We start from the raw sequence: 22258 nt of genomic DNA, 5'->3' as shown, positions 1-22258 counted from the left end.
TTATAATTCTTCATATTAAAACAGTTTTTTATTAATTTATTCTCTAATAAAATAAAATCAGAGAGGATCAGAACACAGCAGAAGAAGCAAAATAAACAACAGCTTGTGGAATGTACTTCAGTAAAAGGAAAATAAAAGCTCCAGCTGGTCCAACATGGGGGCTTTATTTTTACCACAGTCAAATAAAGCACCACTTTTATATATTTTTATATTCATATATTTATATATAGATATATAAAGATATTTATATAGTTTCTGATAAACCTTCAGGCAATAGCTAGAGTGGATTCTTTACAGAATCAAGTTTCTTGTGGTTCTCTTAATTAACAGGTAAACTTAGTTTCTGGATATTTAAACCACAGAAAAAAAGTCAAGGCAACTTTCTTTTTGCCTCATTCATAAAGTACAAAACTGGCACAGAGGACGACCATGTTTATACACAGTAAAAATGCAATAAAATTAAATTACATACAGAGGAGACAAAAGTTGTGTAAACCTTTCCCCGTTACAGCAAACCTAAAATAAAATCACTTTCCAAAACAAATTCAATTCAGTATAAAACACGCACAAAAACGAAAATTTTTTTTTGCCCTTGGAAAACAATGTGCTGCAGCTTGTACGTGTTCTGGTTGTCGTCGTTGCCCCACAAGGGGGCGGGGTTGTGTGTGGCGTCTAATTTATCAGGGTGAGAGTCGACGAAGCTGCAGGATCTGACAGAGAGAACATCAGCAGAAGGCAACGAAGAGCAGCGCAGAAACAGCAGAGGAAGAAGAAACCGACACAGCAGAAACAGGTACGCAGTGTGTATTGGCGGAGGACTCCAGGTGGCTTTGTGTTGATGATATCATGAAGAGGGCAACGCTTTAACAGACAGTTTGGTAACTATGGCAATAGTGGCTTCCACTGTCCTGTACAGCATGTCCAGCATGTCAGGTGGAGGGCCACCACTCAGAATGACCTGTGAGGGAGAGCTGTGGCTCCCGGTGCCGTCTGGTCCCTCTCCCACCAGCCTGAGGGCCGACGGCAATGCAGTTTCCTCCTCTGGGAGTGTCAGAGCGGCACCACTGCTGCTCTTAGCCACCACCTCCTTCATGTCCCCAGAGGAGGCAGATGGTGGTTCACCTCTCTGTCCCTGTGGCTGCTCCTCTTCCTGCTCTTCAGTTGTCCCTACAGGTTGCTGCACTTCAGGCTCCTCCCCCTGAACAAACCCCTCCCCTGCTTCCTGCAGCAGGGAGGAAGATGAGGAGGAGGAGAAAGAGGAGGATGAGGAGGAGGAGGAGGCCTCCATCTTCTCCTCTTTCAAAGAGGAGTCCAGATTTCTGGAAGTGGCCGGCGTGGGTTCAGGAGAGGGAGGATCCTGCTCAGTACCAGGGTCTATTAAAGAAGAAGAGTCTCGCGTCTCGGTGTCTGAGGTGCTGGTGGGCGTCAGAGCCTCCTGGTGGTCAGGCTTTGGCTCATTGCAGACAGGGAGAGTTGAAGAGGAAGAGGAGGTCATGCAGAGGGCAGCAGCTGCATTCCCTGCTCTGTCATCGTCGCTGCTCATCCTGCGTCGTTTCACCGGGGTTGCTCCGTCATCCTCAGCTGAAACACAGCAAACTAATTAATGACAAGAGTGCATCCTGAATGGGGCTGACCGATTTAAAATGACTTTGTACCTTTGGATTTATGGTCCCTGGCCTCCAGCTCCAGGACACTGCGTTGTTGGAGACAAAGACGACAGCGACCCAGCAGCTCCTGCAGGGCTGGGCAGAGGGAGGGGTCAATGTTTGGAGGCGGCTGGATGGACAGCAGCAACACCAGCGCCCTCAGGTCCTGACACACACACACACATACATACATAAATCAACAGATGAAAGACCATAATCAGGAACATCTAAAGCACATTACAGGATTCCTACACAGGATTCTAGTAAACACTCCAGACTCAACTTTTCAAATGATCAATTATCAAATTTCTTCCATTTTAAAACACTAAGGTTTACTATGCATTCAGGGAAACCCTGGCTCATGCGCAGTATGACTGCAATCAGTGTGAATTAATGCGCCCATAGACAGCACAACGAATGTCGACCAGTTTAAAACCCACAGAAGAAGATGATATCAACTATAATAATGGCAGATTTCAGAGTACTGATTGTGCTGTTGACTTCTGAGAATACTGTAACAACGGTTCTTCAAAAAAGTGCTCATTTTATACCTTGCTCTTTTAGGCAGAACGTGTTTGTGCATGTTTTTGAGTTTCAAAGAACATACTGCCTACTGCTAGCGTGGTGGTGGAATTACACCTTTTTTGTCATTTCTACTAGTGCCGTGTGCATAAAGGTCATTGTTAAAACATTGTGTAGATGTGTGAACAGAAACAGAAAAGAAATCCCGTTTTTAATGGATCGTTGTCGTGTAAATGATCCATTAGCCTCTAGTACGTGTGGTGTGTGCAGGTTCATACAGCATTGAGCAGGCTGCTGGTCTTGTTCAGTTCCACACGATGAACTGCCAGCTCAGGCTGAAGGTTGCTTTGCTCCGTCAGCAGGTTCATCACTAAAACACTGATCAAGTTGGAGCAGCTAGGACCAGACAGCACCTGGATCTACACACACAAAGATTTCTCATGTTGGAATATTCAGATTTCCAGCAGCTGCTGTGGCACCTTCATGGAAAGGCCTGCGGTTGTGCTGTACCTTGGGCAGGAAGCAGGTGAGGAAGGAGTAGACCACGTTATTGTTGAGAAATGTCCTCTCGTCCATCAGGATACATTTGATGTACTCGCTGAAGGCTGGGTCGTCACACAGCAGTTTCACACAGGTTTTAGCCATAACAGACTGAAGAAGCAGCAAGATGAATTAATTCTTTTCCACCGTGTGGACTGAACAAATAATAAACTGGACTTTCATGGCATAAATCACCCTAAATGCTAAAGATTAATGGTCAATAAGAGGCATTCAGAGGGAGGGATCAGCATACCTGTGACTGACAAAGTTCTGTCCACAGTTTGGGGAAGAGAGCAAGATGAAGAGGAAGTCCCTCATAAGCTATCAGCACACCTGAGAGCAGGAAAAAAACAGGGTTATTATACATCCACGAGTATGTTTGCCAGCATTACGTTTTGCTATTTGTGTTTTCTTTACACCCAGGCATGCATACTTAGTTTGACGAGTGTATCAGTAAACTTCTCGCAGTTGATGGCAACGCGACACAGGAGGTGAATGAACTGATGGTAGGACAAGAAGTAGTCCAGCAGCATCCCGTCATACACCTCGTCTTTACCCTGAGAGACACAGACCAAAGAGTCAGATTACTGCCAACATCAAGCTCCTGTACTTCAGAAATCCTGCAGATGGGACAGGAGGTGATATAATAGATGAGACAGACGTACCTTGCTGCTCTCCACCAATGAGGGCAACAGACACATGTTGAGCTCTGGTCTGGGAGGTCGGATGTTGTTTTTGGCCCCCATCAGCTTGATGTTCTCTCTGCAGGGCAGGTAGGGGCCAAATGACACTGTGTACACGGGAACGAAAGTTAGGCAACATCATTTAAAATGACGGCTTAGAAATAAAAAAGCAAAAGCCAATGAGAGTTTGGGAGAGGCTACTCACTGGGGATGTTGCTGTGATGGTAGGTGCAGTGGTTGTGCTGCAGGAATGGCACCAGGGTGTGCAGGAAGTCATGTGGACTCAGCAGCACAAGTTCCTTGAGCACATCTGAAACAAGCACAGCAACAAATGAAATGAATGTTGCTGAGATTACAAAAACTTACCATCCTCATAAAAACAGCCCCCGATTTGCTGGCCTCCATTTCAAACATCAGCTAAAACTAACCTAGAAAAAAAGAAAAGTGCCTGAAGATGAACGTTACCAAGGCAGGCGTTCCGCAGCTCAGGAGGGCTGTAGGAGTTGAGCAGAGTAAGCAGCTTGTGAGCAAAATCAATCCTCTCCTGCCACTGGATCAGAGCCTGCTTCACATCTGAGAGAAGAGAGAGAAATCTGCTCTGAACAGGTAGGAATCATCTGTACGGTCATTAGTCTACATTATTCAGATCATTAAATAACTCAGAAGCACACTTCAGTGGGTCAGCTGTAAAGTTTGCAAGAAACATTTGTTTAAATAGCTTATCTGTCTCATGGTGTTCTGGAAAAAGAACGGAAATGAAAATGTGCGACCAAAAACTCAAAAAAAAAAAATGTTCCCCGATCGGTGAATGTTCTACTTTAAATGTAACGTGAGGTCATAGTAATACTGTTGGGACCCAGCCATGGGTGCAAAATGAAAGGCCAGTACGAACCTTTCTGGAACTTTCAAAATAAATTGCATTAACCTACTTCCAGCACAGCCAGAAACGGGGTAACAGCGTACTTCCTGTGACGTCACTGTCCAAATAAAAACCCCGCTTTTGCAACAAACTGACCTCTTCCACGCAGGTCCCCAGAAGAACTGGACAGAGGGACACAGCACACTAATGTCTCTTTGCTAGCAAACAGACATAACTCTCCAAACTGGATCCAAGAGTGTCATACGATCACGTGATCATATGCACTAAGTTAAGTAGGAATGAATTGCTGTTTGTGTATCCGGTATTCATTCATGAACTGTGTTCCAGAGAGTTCCCAGCAGAGACCCTGTCTCCACAACACTGAGTGGAGCAGTTTTCCCGGTCTGAAGGAAGGACAACGGGACAGCATCACCGTGGCTACAGCTGTAACGTGTAGTTCAGCCGGCCCGCCAAAACGAGCCGCCCCACCCCACAGCTACGGAGGTTAGCTGCGGTTAATCGTTTGTTCACCGTGGATGCTTTCTTCAACTTCGTCCCCGGACAACTTTTCGTCAGCAAGGTTCACGTAAGAGATAATGTTTGGGCAGAGAGAAGTATTATAGAGTGAAATAATCTAAACATTTTTAGTTTTATGACGTTTTGTTTGTGTTGAAAACTCAGCCATCTTAGTGCTCGCAGATTATCTGTTCAGCACATGTGCTCAGTTTTGTGTTCTGTTTGTTTTTTAAAGTTAAGACACTTTATTTAAAGGATGATTTTAAACACAGAAGATATGCCATAACACGCCGTCCACACTTATGCATTTCAAATCTTTTATTAATGGTATTTTAAAGCTGTGTTTGATTCTGGTGCTAAGCTATCAGCTTCTTTTGTTAGCTTTAACTGCTAACAGCTAAGAACACGTGCTTGCTAAAGTATATTTATCCAAAAAGGTTGTTAGTTTTCAATCTAGTAAAATAATATTTCCCTAAATATTATTTTACTAAACTTGATAACTAAGTAACACAATTAAGCCCATTTCTCAAAGATTTGGGTTTTATTCAAATAATATTTCTTTAAATACTATTTTAATAAATAAAGGCAGCTAATTAGACAGTGTTGAGAATTAGTCATCCAGAAGGTTGGTTTTATTCAGCAGATCATTCTTTAAAATATTATTTTAATAAAATAATATTTTATCTGATCTTGCATTGTGAATGGTTGTCTAAAGGTTTGCTGATTATTGCCTAAATTGGTTCCAAGACTAACTTAACTTCATTTCCAGATTCTTCAAGATAATCCTTGGTTCTCAAACATAAATAAAATTGAATGGTAATGTTGCATCACTCTTTTGGTCATGATTCTCAATCATCTTTAATCAACTTGTTTATATTGTACATAGCCTATTAGTCTTCATTATTCTTTCATTCTGCTAGGTAGTTAGGATTGTTTTAGCATAGTAAAGAGTTTGTTGATTGAAACATTTTTGACTTGAGTTGACTTATTTTGTTAATAAATTCTTTCAGTCTTTTCTTTTGCTCTCGGTGGAAGACACCCTCCTTCCCTGCCTATGCTTTTTGTCTGTGTTTTTCTCAGAGCCTCGCTTTGCATATCCTCCAAACTTGTAAATTATGGATTTGGTCAGCTGGTCTCTCAACGTAATTGATCAAATTTTTTCGATGGGAAGACAGGGTAAAGGAGACCCCTTTTGTCCAGACGGGACGTTCTTCTCTGGATACACAATGGATTCTTGGCAGCAGTGGAAGATTGTGTGCCTGACTACGATGTCGGTCGAGGACGTGGAAGATGTGTACATATTTGGACTTTGATAACAGGATTTCTACTTTTTGGAGTTGGTGGTTACCTGGCTTATTGAGTGATTCGCAAAACATGGGCGGCTGTTCAAAGCGTTCCAAAGCTGCCTGAGATGTTGGATGGAGTCTGTAGAGCGATCAACACTCAGACTGAAATGTTAAGAGAGCAGAATCGCAAGCTGGACACGATTCTTGAACAGAATCGCAGCCTGGCAGCGGTTGGACTCAGAGGTTAAAGGATATAATCTTGGAAAAGTTGTACGCTCGAAATCTGTGGAAAGTACCAGAAATTTGGCTATATGGATTTGCAATTGAGAAATACCAGTAAAACTCTTAAGGTAGCTGGAAATTCACAACCGCCTGAACCACAAAATGTATTGTTTTTCTAAATCTGGCTCCCCAATGTGGCCTTGGCAACTTCTGCTAACTGGCTATCGACAAAATATCTCCTGGATGTTATATAAATACGACGCTCTTCCCCAGCACTCCCCTACCAGCTGTGTGCTGATAGGACTATGCGGCCGATTGATAAAACTTCCACCTCTCTTCTCAAGGACAATGGCGCTTCTATCATTGTTGACAGTCTAATTCTTGAAAACACACTCAGACTTATATATTCGCACCATCAAGATTTCACCGTACACTTACTAAATCTTTACTTATGTGTGTGTTGCTTACCCCTGCTGAGGTTTTTTGTAATACTTCAGACTGTATTGTGCTAAGAATAGAGTCTGAAATATGACTTTGTTTTTCCTCCCATCTTACTTTACCTAGATGTGTGATTTCATTACTTTTCATAGATTTTCAGATTTCTCAGGATTACCAGCAAAAGCCAATTATTATTAGTATTTCATTACTTTTTCATTGATTTTTAGTTTTATCAGAAGGATTACCAGCAAAAACCAAACATTATTAGTAATTTGGACTTTAGCTGCTCTCACACCAATGACCCAGCTTTCTGAATTAGACTACAATGGACTGTTATTACTTAATTCAACTTCAGTACCAGTAAAAGCAATATATTATTAGCACCTGAAAATGTAGATTAAAGCTGTTTTGTACCCGTGACTCAGCTTCCCTAGTTAGAATTCAGTGGAATGATGAGACTATTAGATTTCTCAGAAGGATTCATAGATTTCTCAGAAGGATTGTAGTATCATTTGATTTGTTTTTCTGTCTGTATCTGTGTTTATTTTCTTTGTGATTGAATTGTAATTGTATGTAGAACACTTTGAGTGTCTCGTTACTGAAAAGCGCTATATAAATAAACTTACCTTACCTTACTTGTTTTAAGAAATTGTGTGAATTCATTCCATGTGTGTGTGCAGAGTTTTGCTGTTCAACAATGTCAGAGCTTGGCTCGTCCCTTTCAGTTTTTTCCTAATACCACCGCCTTATTGGGCTGGTATTCACAGGAAACCCTTAACAGACCAAAATATTATTTAATAAATATTAAAGTATTAATATGAAATATTAAATAATATATTCATAATTACAACAATACCTACAGGGGTTATTTAAAAGGAAACAATTTTCTATAGGGACAAGCTGTTCATTCAGGCTGTTAGTTCAGACAGCCAGACTTTGGAAGGTACTGATCGTTTCACTCCTTCAACAAATTGTTTCTAAAAAGCAGCTGTCCGCTCCGGGCCTTTACTCTGTACCTGCTTAGGGGGAGTTTTGTTGAGCTGGCAAAGGTGTGAGTTGATCTGTAGTCTCCTTCAGCAGATAATAGGAAGGCTGAATATGTTAAAGTTCTGATTGATTCTTTTGTGCTTTCATACTTTGTATGTCATGGAACATGGTGGATTTGGGAATATTGGCAGATTTTGGAATCTCAGTTAAGGTAAGGATCTCCATTTCTCAGGGAATAAACATGGAGACTGATGTTTACAGTTGGTAAAGTTAACTTATCTAATCATGTTAATCTTACACATTTCAATTACCAGTTATAAAATGTCTTCTTAAAATCCTGCTCTTTGTTTTAAAACAATAAAACCCTGTTTCACAGATCTCTGACACACCATGTGATGTTGACTCTGTTTCTTGTACAAATAATTAACAGCTGCGTACAGCAGATAGGCAAGAAAAATATTCCTAGAAAAAATATACTTCAGTTCTTTTAGTGCTCATCTCACATGTTCTTATAAAGGTCTATCTGATTTTAGCCAGTTTCAGAAGATGAGTGAAGACATCCAACATTTTACATAAATAAGTCAAGTCAACATATAAACAGCCTATTCAAGTCAATGTTTGACTAAAGGTCTGATTAAGGTCATTATATTTGGAATGCTGGTTCCAACAGTACGGTGCATGTTCCAGGGCAGTCTTTAAAAGTGGGTTTTTATCAGGAGAATTACAGAATTACGGCTCCTAGTCTACAACAAAAGTGTTGTCAGAAACTTTCATTTAATTGAACCCCCACACAACCTGCTTGTATATTCTGTTAGAATCTAATGTAACTCATAGTGTTAACGGAGAGGTAGGCTGACCTTTGCGCTGCAGGTACGGCCGGGTGGACTTGAGGACGGACAGAAAGATGGAGAGCAGCTCCACCAAGTCTCCAGTAACGTGGCATGCCGTGGCCTCATGGTACATCATGTGCAGGGTGTTGAAAGACTAAAGGCACATAGAGAAATCACAGCATCTGCTGCCTCAGCAGTAGAGCAGTATTGTCTAGCCTCATAAGGAAGAGTGAACTAAGCTGCTGTAAGTGGTTAGTCTCAAAATATATATTTTTAAAATGTTTAAAACCGGTAACATTTGCTGGGATAAATGTTGCTTTTCTATGAAAGAAAGTTTTTTTTATGTCATTCATTTTCTTCCATTTGGGTAAATACTGTGATACCATAAAAACATGCCTAGTGTATTTAGGGGTTAAGGTGATCCTAAGCCTACCTCAGTCATGAGGACGAGTCCTCTGTTGAACACAACCAGGAGTCGGTCCTCATCGTTCTCCAGCAGAACTCGGAAGGCACTGGGGAGAGAAGCACACAGCAAAATAATTCAGAAGATAAGCCCTTCAGCCAGATTTAGATTTTCTCCAAAAACAGCAACAGGAGAAGTTTGCCCTGTGTGTGTGTGTGTGTGTAGACCTGATGAGAGTGGTCCAGCAGGAGCGTCCATCCAGGCATCGCAGGTAGCAGCTGATGGTGGTTTTCTTAAATTGTTTGATGTCCTCCAGCTCTTCCTCCTTCATGTCGGCACGCTGCGCCACAAACAGCTGCATCAAGTTGAACAGCTCTTCCACCGCCTGCAGGGAGCAGCACAAACACTCAGCAATTATCTACTTTTTCCTTTTATGCTTCCATCAAAGCATGAATTTCCAATGGATGCCATTAACCAGATGGATGAACAGAATCAGGCAGCTTTACTGACCCCAACTAGTGACGGTGAACTGGATAACTACATTTTCAAAACAAGGAATGTACCATAGGTAAGTACCAACAGGTCGCATTAACAACACTCTTTGGTGTGGATGCAGTTACTGAGTGAAGAAGATGCAGTGTTGGCTATTTATAATTGGTGCAGTAATTCCAGATGAAGTCCATGGAAGCAGAGATGTGAGACATTATTTAAAAGGAAGCTGTATTTTTTACAGAATGTGGAGATATGTCTGTAATTCATTCAGGCTGTGAGAGTAAGCAACTCACCAGATAACAGGAAGGCTCCATAAATGATCCTTTTTAGCTTCCAACCTTTTATGGAAAATTATGATTTTGGAAATTTTGGGAACCTTTTGGAAATCTCAGCATTAAGGTAAAGATCTATGTTTTTTACAATATACAAAGACGGTTAGTAGGGCTGCAACATATCGTGCTAAGCACTAGCACAAGATGCTAAAGTCATTTAAAAATGTCAACTCTAATTATTGTATCTTGTTTTAAAATAGTAAAACCTGGTTGCACAGCCATTGTTCTCACACAATGTGACATCACTTCAGCTCCTGATATAAATAATTAATGGCCACTCACAGCTGGCAGACAAACCAAAAACCCTTTTGAATCATGTTGTCATATCTCCTAAAACTACCGTCCTTAAAGAGAAATAGGGGCTAAAATCAGTATGAGAAGGTCAAAGCTATATTAATACTGTCCATAAATCTCAGATTGGTGTGTTTCAAAATATGAGTTAGTGAAGTTTTATCTGTCTGCTCACCCCAGGATATTGGCTGGCATGCGGCGTCAGATTCTTGAAGGCCCACTGGATGTTCTGGTGCGACGCCAGCTGGCGGGTGAAGGTGGGCGACTGCTCGCAGCACATTCGCAGGATGCCGTAATAGGCTGGCAGCATGCCTCGGTTAAACAGCACCACCTCCTGGTCGTCGTGATCAGCCAAAATGTAATTGAAGGCAATGTTCTTTGTCACCACAGGGTTCTGCACCACGAGCCTGACATTCTCAGGACAGTCTACACACACGTTGTACCAGAAAGACAGCAGCGCCTGCTTGTTGTGGTTAGTGGCGATGGCTGGCTCTGATAGTTTTGGCTGGAAATGTGAAAAACAAAAAAGACATGACACCAACAGCCCACAGACGTTTATTTCAGTATTACAGGATATGAAAAGAATTTAGTATTAGATCAAATTCAACATCAGTAAAGGTAGTGGCTCTTTTTTAAGCAATCCCTTTAAACAAAAAATGTTTAGAGGATAACAACATGGCACTACCTGGAAGAGGTTCCACAGATCCATGAAGTAACCAGAGAACATGAGTTTCTCTGTCTTAGAGATGAGGCAGTAGGTCATGAAGCTGAAATACTGCACCAGTTTGGTGGTCCCGTGAACGCTGGCGTCCACATACAGCTTGGCCCGACCAAGAAGCCCCAGTAGCAGGTTGTAGACCTGATGCAACACCACAGTGGTGTCAGGAGACAGCGGCAGCTCACGGGTGGGCAGGTGGAGGGAGCGTGTGGAGCGAAACATCTGGCGGAAGGAATTACTGGGGATGAGGGAGACCAGGAGGTACGCAGCAGCTACAAGGAAGAGAGACAGATTCTCACAGGATCAAACAGCCTCAGATATTTTTGGGGATTGCTTTTGTTTTCTTATACTTCGAAGATCTAAAATGATTTTTAGTGAAAATAAACCAATTTTTATCCATCATTGCTTTTATGGGAGCAAAACTGTGGTTCTGTTATAACTGCTATAATAATCTTAAAGTTTTATATTTTTCAGTAGGCTTGACAGTAGTTTCCTCACATGTGCGGACTCGGGGGTAGTTGTGTGCCAGAAGGAAACGTTCCACCCAGTTCTCCATGTTCTGCAGCACCCAGCTGTGAGCCAATTTGTTCCTGGGAGTCTGGACGGCCAGCCAATCCAGACACTGGGATGGATTGTACTCGATCACCTTTTGGGAAGCACAGGATTTAAACATTACATTTAATCAGTGCGTCATGGAGAGCATGATTCAATCTTAATTACCTGTGCTCAATAACATAATTAGGAACCAGGGATCAATGTTTCCAGATCTCATATTCTCCCTCTCACGTTCTAAAGGCTTTCTAGTAATACATGTTTTCTTTTTTTTTATATGTTTTCCAAAACTCTAATTGAACTCGTGCCAGTTTGATCTGCAGCTAGAAACTAGACATTTATTTATTTCTAAAAATGAATAGAGATGCACAAAGAAATCAGCAGTTTAGTTTCGATTTCCTGCATGTTTTGGCCCTGACCGGTTATCAGCTAGCCAGAAACTTAAAAATCTAATTATTTTCCTATCAGTGAACCCACCATAGAAATACTGAAATATTCTTCAGGGTGGATGCTGTTACTGAGGGAAGTCTCAGAGTATCAGTCGGTGTTTAAAAATGAAGTCAAAAGAAGCAGAGAGATGTAAGAAGATGTTTAAAAAGAAAACTGTATTTTCTACATAATGAGACACATCTGCTGTTGATTCAGGGTGCAAGAGAGCGCAAGACCTCTAAAGCAGAAAACATTAAGGTTGAACATATTACATCATATGCAACAGCTGTTGATCCTTTTGGCTTGTAGCCTCTTGCTGTTATATAAGGCATACTGGATTGGAAAATGTTGGCACCTTTTCAGAGACTACAGAGTTATGGTAAGGATCTACATTGTCTAGAACACACACACACAGAGCCGCTACTATTTCAGCAACGTTTGGTCATACTAATATGTGTATCGCCTTTGCTCTGCCTAATATAAATATTGCCGCCCGGAGCAGGAAGGCAAGAAAAGGTTTTTTTAATGCTGTTCTTAGATTTTCTTAATGCTCAGTGGTGTCGACAAATCAACATCAGCTAAAATTGGCACAGGAAAGTAAAATATCGAAAACTTGCCATAAATTTCTAGTAGCCGCATTTCTAGAGACAAGCTTCAATTCTGAGTGAATTGAGATTTTCTTTAAAAAAAAATACATTTCACTACATATTTCAATTATATCTCAAATAACTCTGGTGTCAAAGATAAAAGCATGTTTGATAAAATGTTCATATTCTAGTAATAAAAACTATAATATGGTTCCAGAACAGCTGCAGCCTTCCAGCACTGACGCACATACCAGAGTTATGCTGGGTTCAGAACGTGGAAAAACGTGATGAAGTTTGGCATTAAAAAAATAAAACTAATTAGGATGAAGACCATTCCAAGGCTACATTCACAGGGTCACACATTTCATTTGGCCAAAACCAGTTTTTCCACTGGTTCCCTACTGGCCCAGAAAATAAAAGTATATCAGCTACCTTCCCATCTAGAGGAAATGCAGAATGGAGCAACATTTCTCCGTTGTTGTAAACAGTGGCACTCAAAGAGAAAGACGAGGTTAAATGAGATACGTGACTTGACACAGCACCATGTCCCCCTCTGCTCATACCATGTCTCTGTTACAGTTACTGATATAGCTTCTAGGAGGAAGCATGGTTTATTGTTTTTGGACATCATGGGCCTGGTGCTTGGGCTCGATGTCTCAGCCTACTGACAATACATTTACAGAAGTGAGCTGGGCAAACCTAAACTACTTGAATGTACTGTCCTAGGCTGGGGATCGGCGAGCCGCATGCGGCTCTTTAGCGACGGCCTAGTGGCTCCCTGGAGCTTTTCCAGAATTTATGAAAATTGAAAAAAATGGGGGGGGTTTGTTTTAATATGGTTTCTGTAGGAGGACAAACATGACACAAACATACTTAACGTTTTCAAATGCTGTAAAAATGTGTAGAATAAATATTAAATTTCAACAAGTCTGTCAATGAAGATTTGCGTCATATCCTGCGACACACGTTTCTTTCAGCTCGGCGTAGTGCCAGGCAGGTAGCTGTTGCAAACAAACCGGTGGGTGTGTAATTGGCCATGGATCCCAAAGGGAAAAAGAGAAAGATAGCCGAGGAGAACAGAGGATTCAACAGTTCTTGGACCGAATCATTCGCTTTCATTGTCAATGTGGAAGGATTGCCTACATGTTTGCTTTGTAATGAGAAGTTGTCAAATAACAAAAAGAGTAATGTGGCAAGACATTTCCAGGGAAGGCATGCTACATTTGCAGGCGAGTACCCAGTTGGGAGTGAAAGAAAAGGTGCGATTACATTACTTCTGGGGAAATTAGAAGACAGCAAAGATAGATTTAAAAAGTGGATTGCATCTCCAAACTCCACTACTGCAGCTGGTTTTGTTGCACACCTATTTTCAGACTTCAAAAACAAAACCGAGATAATACAGAAAATTAAAGACATGCCTCTCGCCACAAAGACAGTTAAAGAAAGGGCCATTAAAATGGCAGGCAACGTCACCAATCAGCAAATCAAGGACATTAATTCAGCTCCAGCATACTCAATTTCCTGTGATGAGTCATGTGATGTGATCGATATTGAACAGGTAGCGCTGTTATGCAGGTATGTGAACTCTGATGGGCTGCAAGAAGCAATGATCGAATTAATACCAGTGAAAGGCCAAACACGGGGGGAGGACATATGTGAGGCTGTGCTGAAGTGCTTAAATGACAATGGAATAAACACCAACCACTTGATTTCAGTGGCTACAGATGGGGCACCCGGTATGAGAGGATCACAAAAGGGGTTTGTAACTTTACTACAAAAAGCGTTGGATCGAAATCTGCTTGCATTTCTCTGCATTTTGCACCAAGAAGCACTGTGTGCACAAACATTCCCACCGGAGTGTATGGAGGTGATGAACCTTGTCATCGAGATGGTGAACAAGATAATTGCAAAAGCATTAAACCACCGTCAGTTCCGTGCATTGCTAGAAGAAGTTGACAGCAAATATTCCGATCTCCTGCTGCACAACAAGGTCCGATGGCTGTCCAGAGGTTTTACGTCGCTTCGTTGCTTGTTTAGAACACGTGAAAATATTCCTGAAAAGCAAAGACATGAACTACCCACAACTGGATGATACCGAGTGGCTGGAGAAACTGCACTTTATGGTGGATATGACAAGTCACCTAAACATGCTGAATAAAAGTCTCCAGGGGCGGGGAAACACTGCACTGCAAACGCTGGAAGCTGTTTTGTCATTCGAGCGCAAGCTGACTGTATTCACATTCTCTCACTTCCCCTCCCTGAGAGAGTTCAAAGAAGCCCACCACGATCACACACTCAACGGCGATTATTTACAAGGTGCGATCGTTGATATGCAATCTGCGTTTGGGAGCAGATTTAGCGAGTTCCGAAAGGAAAAAATGACACTTTCTTTCCCTGTCATATCCCTGGAAATTGACCTGTCCTTGTTGAACAAATTCCCAGGCGTAAATCAAGCTGACCTTGAAATGGAAATGGCCGATATAGCTGACAAAGATTTATGGGTGTCCAAGTTCAAAAGTCTGACAGCTGAGCTTGAAGACGTCGCTCGCCAGAAAGTCCAGCTTGCCCAAAGTCACAAATGGAGCGAAATTGAAAGCCTCCCAACACCCGAGAAACTTGTGATTGACACATGGAATGCTCTTCCTGACAGTTATAGAAACATGAAGTAGTATGCATTTGGAGTATTATCCATCTTTGGATCAACATACCTGTGCGAGCAGATATTCTCAAACCTGAACTACATCAAATCCAAATTCCGCACCGCCTTACAGATGAAAGCTTGCAGTCTTGCGCGAAGATTAAAGTTACATCTTACATGCCCGATGTTGAGAAGCTGTCGAGTGATGTCCGAAAACAGATGTCACATTAAACGGGTAAGAACACAAACCTGTTATAGGCACATATTTAGTAACAAAGTGGCTGTTTTTATAAAGTGATTTCTGATTTTTTCCAGAATATATTTGGAATGGCACATAGAGATATTATTGTGTTTTGTTGCTCAGGTCCAGGATGGCTGCGTTGTATTGTACATGTCAAAAAAGAAGAGGATGCTGCTGCGTTTTACCCTTGCACTGACATAATTGGCATTTGCAGAAAACTAAAGAGAAGAGGATGATGGACAGAAATCAAACTAAAACTGTATTATGTTAGTTTTATTTACTTTACCTTTTCACAAGGCTGCTGCTTTATTGCACTCTGTCTCTTGCCCAGATAAGGGGGGAAAGAGAAGAGGATTGTATTGTATTATTGAGGATTGAAGAGGACTGCATTTTATTTCCATGGGGAGGTCTGAAATTACTGGAGGCCTGTTATGCACGTTCCATTTTTTTTCGAATCCTCAAAATAAAAATGACATAAAAAATCTGATTTCTTTGTTGTATTTCAACATTTTCATCAATGCAAAGAAACCTAATACATTAATATTGTAATGGAAGTTAAACTTAAAGCACCATCGTACAACAGAATAGTGAATTGGTGCGTCATTCTCTCAAGGATGTGCTGCAGGGAAAATGAACATTTAATCATGAATGCTTATTATGTATTTGTAGCCTACTTGGTCATTTTGATAGTAGGCTAACATAGACAGTTACAGCATGCGTTGCCTTTATTATAAGGCTTATATAAGGCTTTTAATTTTTTGCGGTTCCAGACAGATTTGTTTTTTGGTCCAATATGGCTCTTCCAACATTTTGGGTTGCCGACCCCTGTCCTAAGCCATGAATGTAAACTTTGGGAAGAATCTAGACAGTAAGTGTCAGGCTGGCTCCATGTTGAATTTAGGCTTCACTGCATTTTAGCTGAGAGACATGTTGGAGATTTCAAATCAAAAGCAAGTGGCCGTAGTGCTAAAAAAACCCAAAAACATTCATACAGGGCTTCTATCGACACATTTCTTAAGCAACTAATAGTGATCTGGCTGCGCTTCACTGACAACACAAGTACCTCTACAAATTATTATGAAAAATGTTTGGCAGCCTCAACACACTCAGAAATTCATACCAGGCATGTAGGATTTAGTAGGGGGCCCAGTCCATTGATTCATTTTTCACATTTTCTTTATAAACCTCCCAATTTTCTTTAGGTAACAGTTTTTGTACTTACTCTCCTGAATATTCTTGAAAGTGTTATGATGGTTACACCCTTTGTTCTCCGAACACCATATAGAGGGATTTGATTTAACTTTAGATATGTTAGATCAGATTGATTGGCTCTACATACTTCCCAGATTCTTTGAAGGATGTAGGAGGCGAAGGAAGGCATCCCTGGAGGTCCGCCTGCGAACTCCATCAACATTGTTAGCAGCTTGAAGAAAGGATTGGCAGCCTGATGGAAACAGGAAAATATAGAAGCAAATAATCAGGTTAAGCTACATTTTATGCCTTTACAATGAGACTTGTTGAAAAATGACAACTTGCTATGCTAGAGACTGATTAAACTGAAAAACCACTTGTGGTTTTTTGGGCATGTTCAGACTGTTTTTAAAAAAAGAAGGGCTTCCTTATCTGCAATGGTTACCTCAGGAGTAAGCTTGGCAATGGAGGTGAAGAGCATCGACACAATCTAAGGAGAGAAAAAAAATAATTATTCCAGAATTAACTAATTTATTTTAAAAAGGAAACTACTGCTGCTAAAAAACCTGCAACCACAGGTGTCCATAACAACAAACTACTGGGTAAACACCTACATGTTCAGCCAGACGGTTGTTATAGCGACAGAGGCTGAAGATGAGGTTGCAGGTCTGTCTGATGTTGATGCCGTCTCTGATGTGCTGGAACAAGAAGGGAAAGCCTTTCCCTCCAGTCAGGGCTGCCATGTCGCTTTGGGACAGAGTCAGATGTCTGGGTGGCCGATAACAAAGATAGAGACAGATGTGATTTATTTTGCACTGAAAAGAGCAACCTTTTCATCAGGTAATTGTACCTCTCAGAGCGGGACTGCTCCACAAGCAAAGCAATCAGCGCAATCATCTTCTCCAGAGCAGCTGGACGGTATTTCTCCTCTGCTAAAGACAAAATGTCCTCCTCTTCATCCTCCTCCTCTGCCTCCTCCTCTGACAGTACTTCCACCTGAGGCTGAGGAAGAGCACAGCTCAGTTAGATTACCTGCCATTACATGCTGGTTGTGCGTCTGTTACAATAAAGAAAGCTTTAGGTTTATTAGAAACAGACGCAGTCATCCATGTGTAAACTTACATTTTCAGGACCTTTGGTTCCCATGTAAAAGTGCACCATGATGGAGATGGCTTGTAGTGACAACAAGAACTGACTCTGTCAACACAGGGAGACAGAAAACCAAAACTTGAGCTTTCAAATGATGAATTATATTGGCAACAACTGCTTTGGAGACGTTTCAGGGATTTATCATAGGGTGGAGCACCTGTTGTTGTATGCTTCTTTCAACTGCAAAACTAAAGTAATCTATAAAGAGGGTTTGTACTTGCAATGCTACAGAATTATGATCCAAAAACAGCTTGGGACCGGTGCTTCCCAACCTAGGTCCTCGGGTACCCACTGTCCTGCATGTTTTAGATGTTCCCTGCTAGGAGATTCCAGATTCAGCCGAATTATCTCCCCAGCAGGTTACCAGGTGTGGAGAGTTAACTAGTTACAAAGTGGTCCAGCCATTGTTTTAGACCTGTTCTCCTGGGGCAGATAAAACGTTTAGACCTTGGTGGGCAGAAGATCCTGTAGGCCAGAACAGGGAAAGTGCTCTTAGAATGATAGTATAAATATGTTGAAACGGACCTCTTCCTCCCCCATCTTGGCGAACTCGTAAAGAAAGGCGAAGTACTCGGTCAGGTGTTTGCTGTGTGGCTTGACGCCGTGCTCCATTATGGACAGCAAGGTCTTGACGAATCGAGTAACACAGGATCGACTTCCAATGTCTTCCACAGGGCCGTCCATGTCATCGGAGCTGAACGTATACAAAGAAGAGAGAGAGATGTTCTGAATGTGATGTACAGCACAGCTGGTTAGTACAGAAATAGCACCATAGACTGCAGAGTGGAATGTATTTTTCACACTTCCAGTCAAGTTGAGCTAAAGATCTTTCCAGAGGGACACTCAGAGAAATACACACTGTTTGTCCTGCACACATTTACTGCTAAAGCACACAACAACACACAGTATTGCAACTGTTACTGTTTGATTTATTTGTGATTAAACAAAGAAAACAAATTCATTTGAGCCTTGCCAACATTTTTCACTAACTGAACATTACAAAACACCATGAAAATCCTACAAGAAGCCTCAGGTTTTATCCATCAACATCTTGACTCTAACTGCAGCAAATTTGGACTGAATCAGCTGAAGTATATTTGTTCCACAAAGGTTTTAGTGGGCAATGTGCCAGGCAGAGCTGGTGGCACAATTTAGCCAAATGTGCCAAAACTGTGCAAAATGGGGTTTTCACCTCATAAAAGAGGATCTGTTTAAATAAAAGTTTTGATTTCCATTGTAGGATTTCTTCTGCATATGACATAGCATTTGCAGTGTGCATTTGTAATGGCATTTATCATGTGTATCATCAAAATGTGCCATTTTTAAGAGAATAAAATCAATAAAATGAAAATCGTACTGAATAGTATCCTTTTGTCTCCACCTGGAGGAATATTACTGAAAAAAAGAATAATCCATGATAAACTATGTAAACCAATGTGCAATATATATATATATATATATTCTAGAAAAAATATGCTTATAAATGCACAAAATTACTGATGTGCTCCCCCCCCCCCCCCCCCCCCCCCCCCCCACACACCCTTGTATATACTGCTGATCGTCCTTATTTCTATCCCTCTAAATGTTTCTACATGTTGTGGAAACCCAAGTCAAATTCATTGTTAGTGACACAAACTTGGCCAATAAAGTTGATGGTGACTCTTTGCTTTGAGTTTGATTCAGAATCAAACTCAAAGCAAACAAGCCTTGAATCAGTCTCACAAAAAAGCCACGCAGTCTCTTTGTTCCGGAGCAGGGTGGGTGATTGTTGTTCACAGACGTCCTACACAACAGTAATTACAAATGTAAAAGAAGAAAAAATTGTTGAATTGGCAGACATGCTTTGAGACAACATGTGTTGGGAATTGGCGCTATATAAATAAAACTGAATTAAATTATACTGAATGAACTAGCACCCTCTCCTCCAAAGCTAATCTTCATCATTGTCTTCTTCATCCTAATCAACAGAGCTGTCTGAAGAATTTGGTTTTTTTTTTCACGTCTCTGGTCCGCCAAATGTCATCCAAAACGGTAATTTTCCTCTTCTGTGCAGTAAGTGATCAATTATCCAGGAAACACTGGGAGCTAACGGAGCAACGCACCTGGGGGGCATGTGTGACGCAGCCAGAGCCCACTTAGAGCACATGAGATGCGCACACAAATTACATCACTGGAGAAGATGCTGTCTTGTTAGAAAGACGAGTTTCCGTATTTTTTTATTTTTATTTTTAAAGATTTTTATGCGACACTAGTGGCCTTTATTTTTCCAGTATTTTCTAACAGTAGCTAGACAGGAAACGGGGGTGGAGAGAGAGGGGAGGACATGCAGCAAATGTTGCAGGGGGCCAGGACTCAAACCTGGGACAGCCGCACTAAGGACTAAGGCACTTGTATGTGGGTCTCGCACTTAATCCCCCTTACCACCAGCGCTGCGCCCAGTTTCTGTAGTTTTTAACAATATTGAACATGGCGGGTGCTGCAAAAAGAAAGGTGCTGTCTATAACATTTTGTTCACAAAGTCAGCCATGTCTGAGTGACCTATAAATTTCATTGTGTGTGTTTAGGTTGCCGTAAAACTAAAAGTATTTGTGCAAAACTCATTTGGGGAATTGTTTTGTGAGCATTAAAGGGAACACATCATGCAAAATCCACTTTTTCAGCATTTAAATAAATATTGTTGTGTACGTGTACTGTAGGGGTGCAGAACAGTTGGATTTGGTCTGTCCAGGTGCTGCGTACATGTCTTTGTATTCTGTTTGGGTCGTATTTTTAAGTCTGTTCAGTTTTCTCTATCATCTGTTACATTTTTCCAACTTTTACGTTATAGTATTCACTCCAGAACAGTTACATAAGGTCATGGATTTCCGGTTGATCAATTTCGTACTCGTCGTCTTCCGCTTTATTCGGGACCGGGTCGCGGGGGCAGCAGACTCAGCAGAGACGCCCAGACGTCCCTCTCTCCAGACACCTCCTCCAGCTCCTCCAGGGGAGACCAAGGCGTTCCCAGGCCAGCCGAGAGACATAGTCTAGTCCTTCCAGCGTGTCCTGGGCCGTCCCCTGGGGCTCCTCCCGGTGAGGCGTGCCTTGAACACCTCCCGAGGAAGGCGTCCAGGAGGCATCTGGTATAGATGCCTGAACCACCTCAACTGGCTCCTCTCGATGTGGAGGAGCAGCGGCTCTACTCTGAGCCCCTCCGGGATGGCCGAGCTCCTCACCCTATCTCTAAGGGAGTGCCCGGCCACCCTACGGAGGAAGCTCATTTCAGCCGCTTGTATCCGGGATCTTGTTCTTTTGGTCATGACCCAAAGTTCATGGCCATAGGTGAGGGTAGGAACGTAGACCGACCGGTAAATTGAGAGCTTCGCTTTTCAGCTCAGCTCTCTCTTCACCACAACGGACCGGCACAGCGCCCCCATTACTGCGGCAGCCGCACCGATCCGTCTGTCGATCTCCCGCTCCATTTTTCCCTAATTCGTGAACAAGACCCCGAGATACTTAAACTCCTCCACTTGAGGCAGGAACTCCCCTCCAACCTGAAGAGGACAAGCCACCCTTTACCGGTCGAGTACCATGGCCTCGGACTTGGAGGAGCTGATCCTCATCCCAGCCGCTTCACACTCGGCTGCGAACCACCCCAGTGCATGCTGTAGGTCTTGGCTAGAGGGGGCCAGCAGGACCACGTCATCCGCAAAAAGAAGAGACAAAATCCACTGGTCCCCAAACCAGACCCCCTCCGGCCCTTGGCTGCGTCTAGAAATCCTGTCCATAAAAGTTATGAACAGGACCGGTGACAAAGGGCAGCCCTGCTGGAGTCCAACATGCACCGGGAACAGGTCCGACTTAGTGCCGGCAATGCGGACCAAACTCCTGCTCCGCTCGTACAGAGACCGGATGGCCCCTAATAAAGGGCCCCTGATTCCATACTTCTAGGGCACCCCCCACAGGGCATCACGAGGGACACAGTCGAATGCCTTCTCCAGGTCCACAAAACACATGTAGACCGGTTGGGCAAACTCCCATGAACCCTTGAGCACCCTGTAGAGGGTGTAGAGCTGGTCCAGTGTTCCACAGCCGGGACGAAAACCACACTGTTCCTCCTGAAGCCGAGGTTCGACTATCGGCCGGACTCTCCTCTCCAATACCCTGGCGTAGGCCTTACCAAGGAGGCTGAGGAGTGTGATCCCCCTGTAGTTGGAACACACCCTCCAAGTCAGCCACACCACCACACTGGTCTGCCAGTCCAGAGGCACTGTCCCCGACCGCCACGCAATGTTGAAGAGGCGTGTCAACCATGACAGCCCTACAACATCCAGAGATTTGAGGTACTCAGGTCGGATCTCATCCACCCCCGAAGCCTTGTCACCACGGAGCTTTTTAACCACCTCGGTGACTTCAGCCTGGGTGATGAAAGAGTCCAACCCCGAGTCCCCAGCCTCTGTTTCCACCAGGGAATGCGTGATGACAGGATTGAGGAGATCCTCGAAGTACTCCTTCCACCGCCCGATAATGTCCCCAGTCAAGGTCAGCAGTCCCCCACTATAAACAGTGTTGGCGAAGCACTGCTTCCCCGTCCTGAGGCACCGGACGGTTGGCCAGAATCGCTTCAAGGCCAACCGGTAGTCCTTCTCCATGACCTCACCAAACTCCTCCCAGGCACGAATTTTTGCCTCTGCCACCGCCCGGGCCGCGGGCTGATCAATTTTGTA

General features: G+C 42.7%; 1 protein-coding gene across 5 annotated transcripts in view; it reads right to left on the bottom strand.

Annotated features, from left to right (window-relative positions):
• usp34 (ubiquitin specific peptidase 34) overlaps positions 1–22258 on the bottom strand; it is an 86886-nt gene continuing 64628 nt past the window's right edge. For all 5 annotated transcript variants that reach the window (XM_047365210.1, XM_047365209.1, XM_047365207.1 and 2 more), the window contains 21 exons: positions 18078–18246; positions 17526–17600; positions 17254–17405; positions 17018–17171; positions 16849–16893; positions 16552–16656; positions 11264–11411; positions 10733–11037; positions 10223–10552; positions 9160–9317; positions 8963–9041; positions 8557–8683; positions 3857–3964; positions 3597–3701; positions 3374–3498; positions 3142–3265; positions 2962–3041; positions 2679–2819; positions 2447–2587; positions 1656–1812; positions 1–1581 (listed from right to left, as the gene is read on the bottom strand). In XM_047365210.1, coding sequence (XP_047221166.1) covers positions 845–1581; positions 1656–1812; positions 2447–2587; positions 2679–2819; positions 2962–3041; positions 3142–3265; positions 3374–3498; positions 3597–3701; positions 3857–3964; positions 8557–8683; positions 8963–9041; positions 9160–9317; positions 10223–10552; positions 10733–11037; positions 11264–11411; positions 16552–16656; positions 16849–16893; positions 17018–17171; positions 17254–17405; positions 17526–17600; positions 18078–18246 — 3565 coding nt within the window. In that variant the 3' untranslated portion in view covers positions 1–844. The remainder of the gene's footprint in view (positions 1582–1655; positions 1813–2446; positions 2588–2678; positions 2820–2961; positions 3042–3141; positions 3266–3373; positions 3499–3596; positions 3702–3856; positions 3965–8556; positions 8684–8962; positions 9042–9159; positions 9318–10222; positions 10553–10732; positions 11038–11263; positions 11412–16551; positions 16657–16848; positions 16894–17017; positions 17172–17253; positions 17406–17525; positions 17601–18077; positions 18247–22258) is intronic.

This window comes from Girardinichthys multiradiatus, chromosome 5 (genome assembly GCF_021462225.1).
Source record: "Girardinichthys multiradiatus isolate DD_20200921_A chromosome 5, DD_fGirMul_XY1, whole genome shotgun sequence".
Classification (NCBI taxonomy): domain Eukaryota; kingdom Metazoa; phylum Chordata; class Actinopteri; order Cyprinodontiformes; family Goodeidae; genus Girardinichthys; species Girardinichthys multiradiatus.
This window is presented reverse-complemented; position numbering and strand designations above follow the sequence as displayed.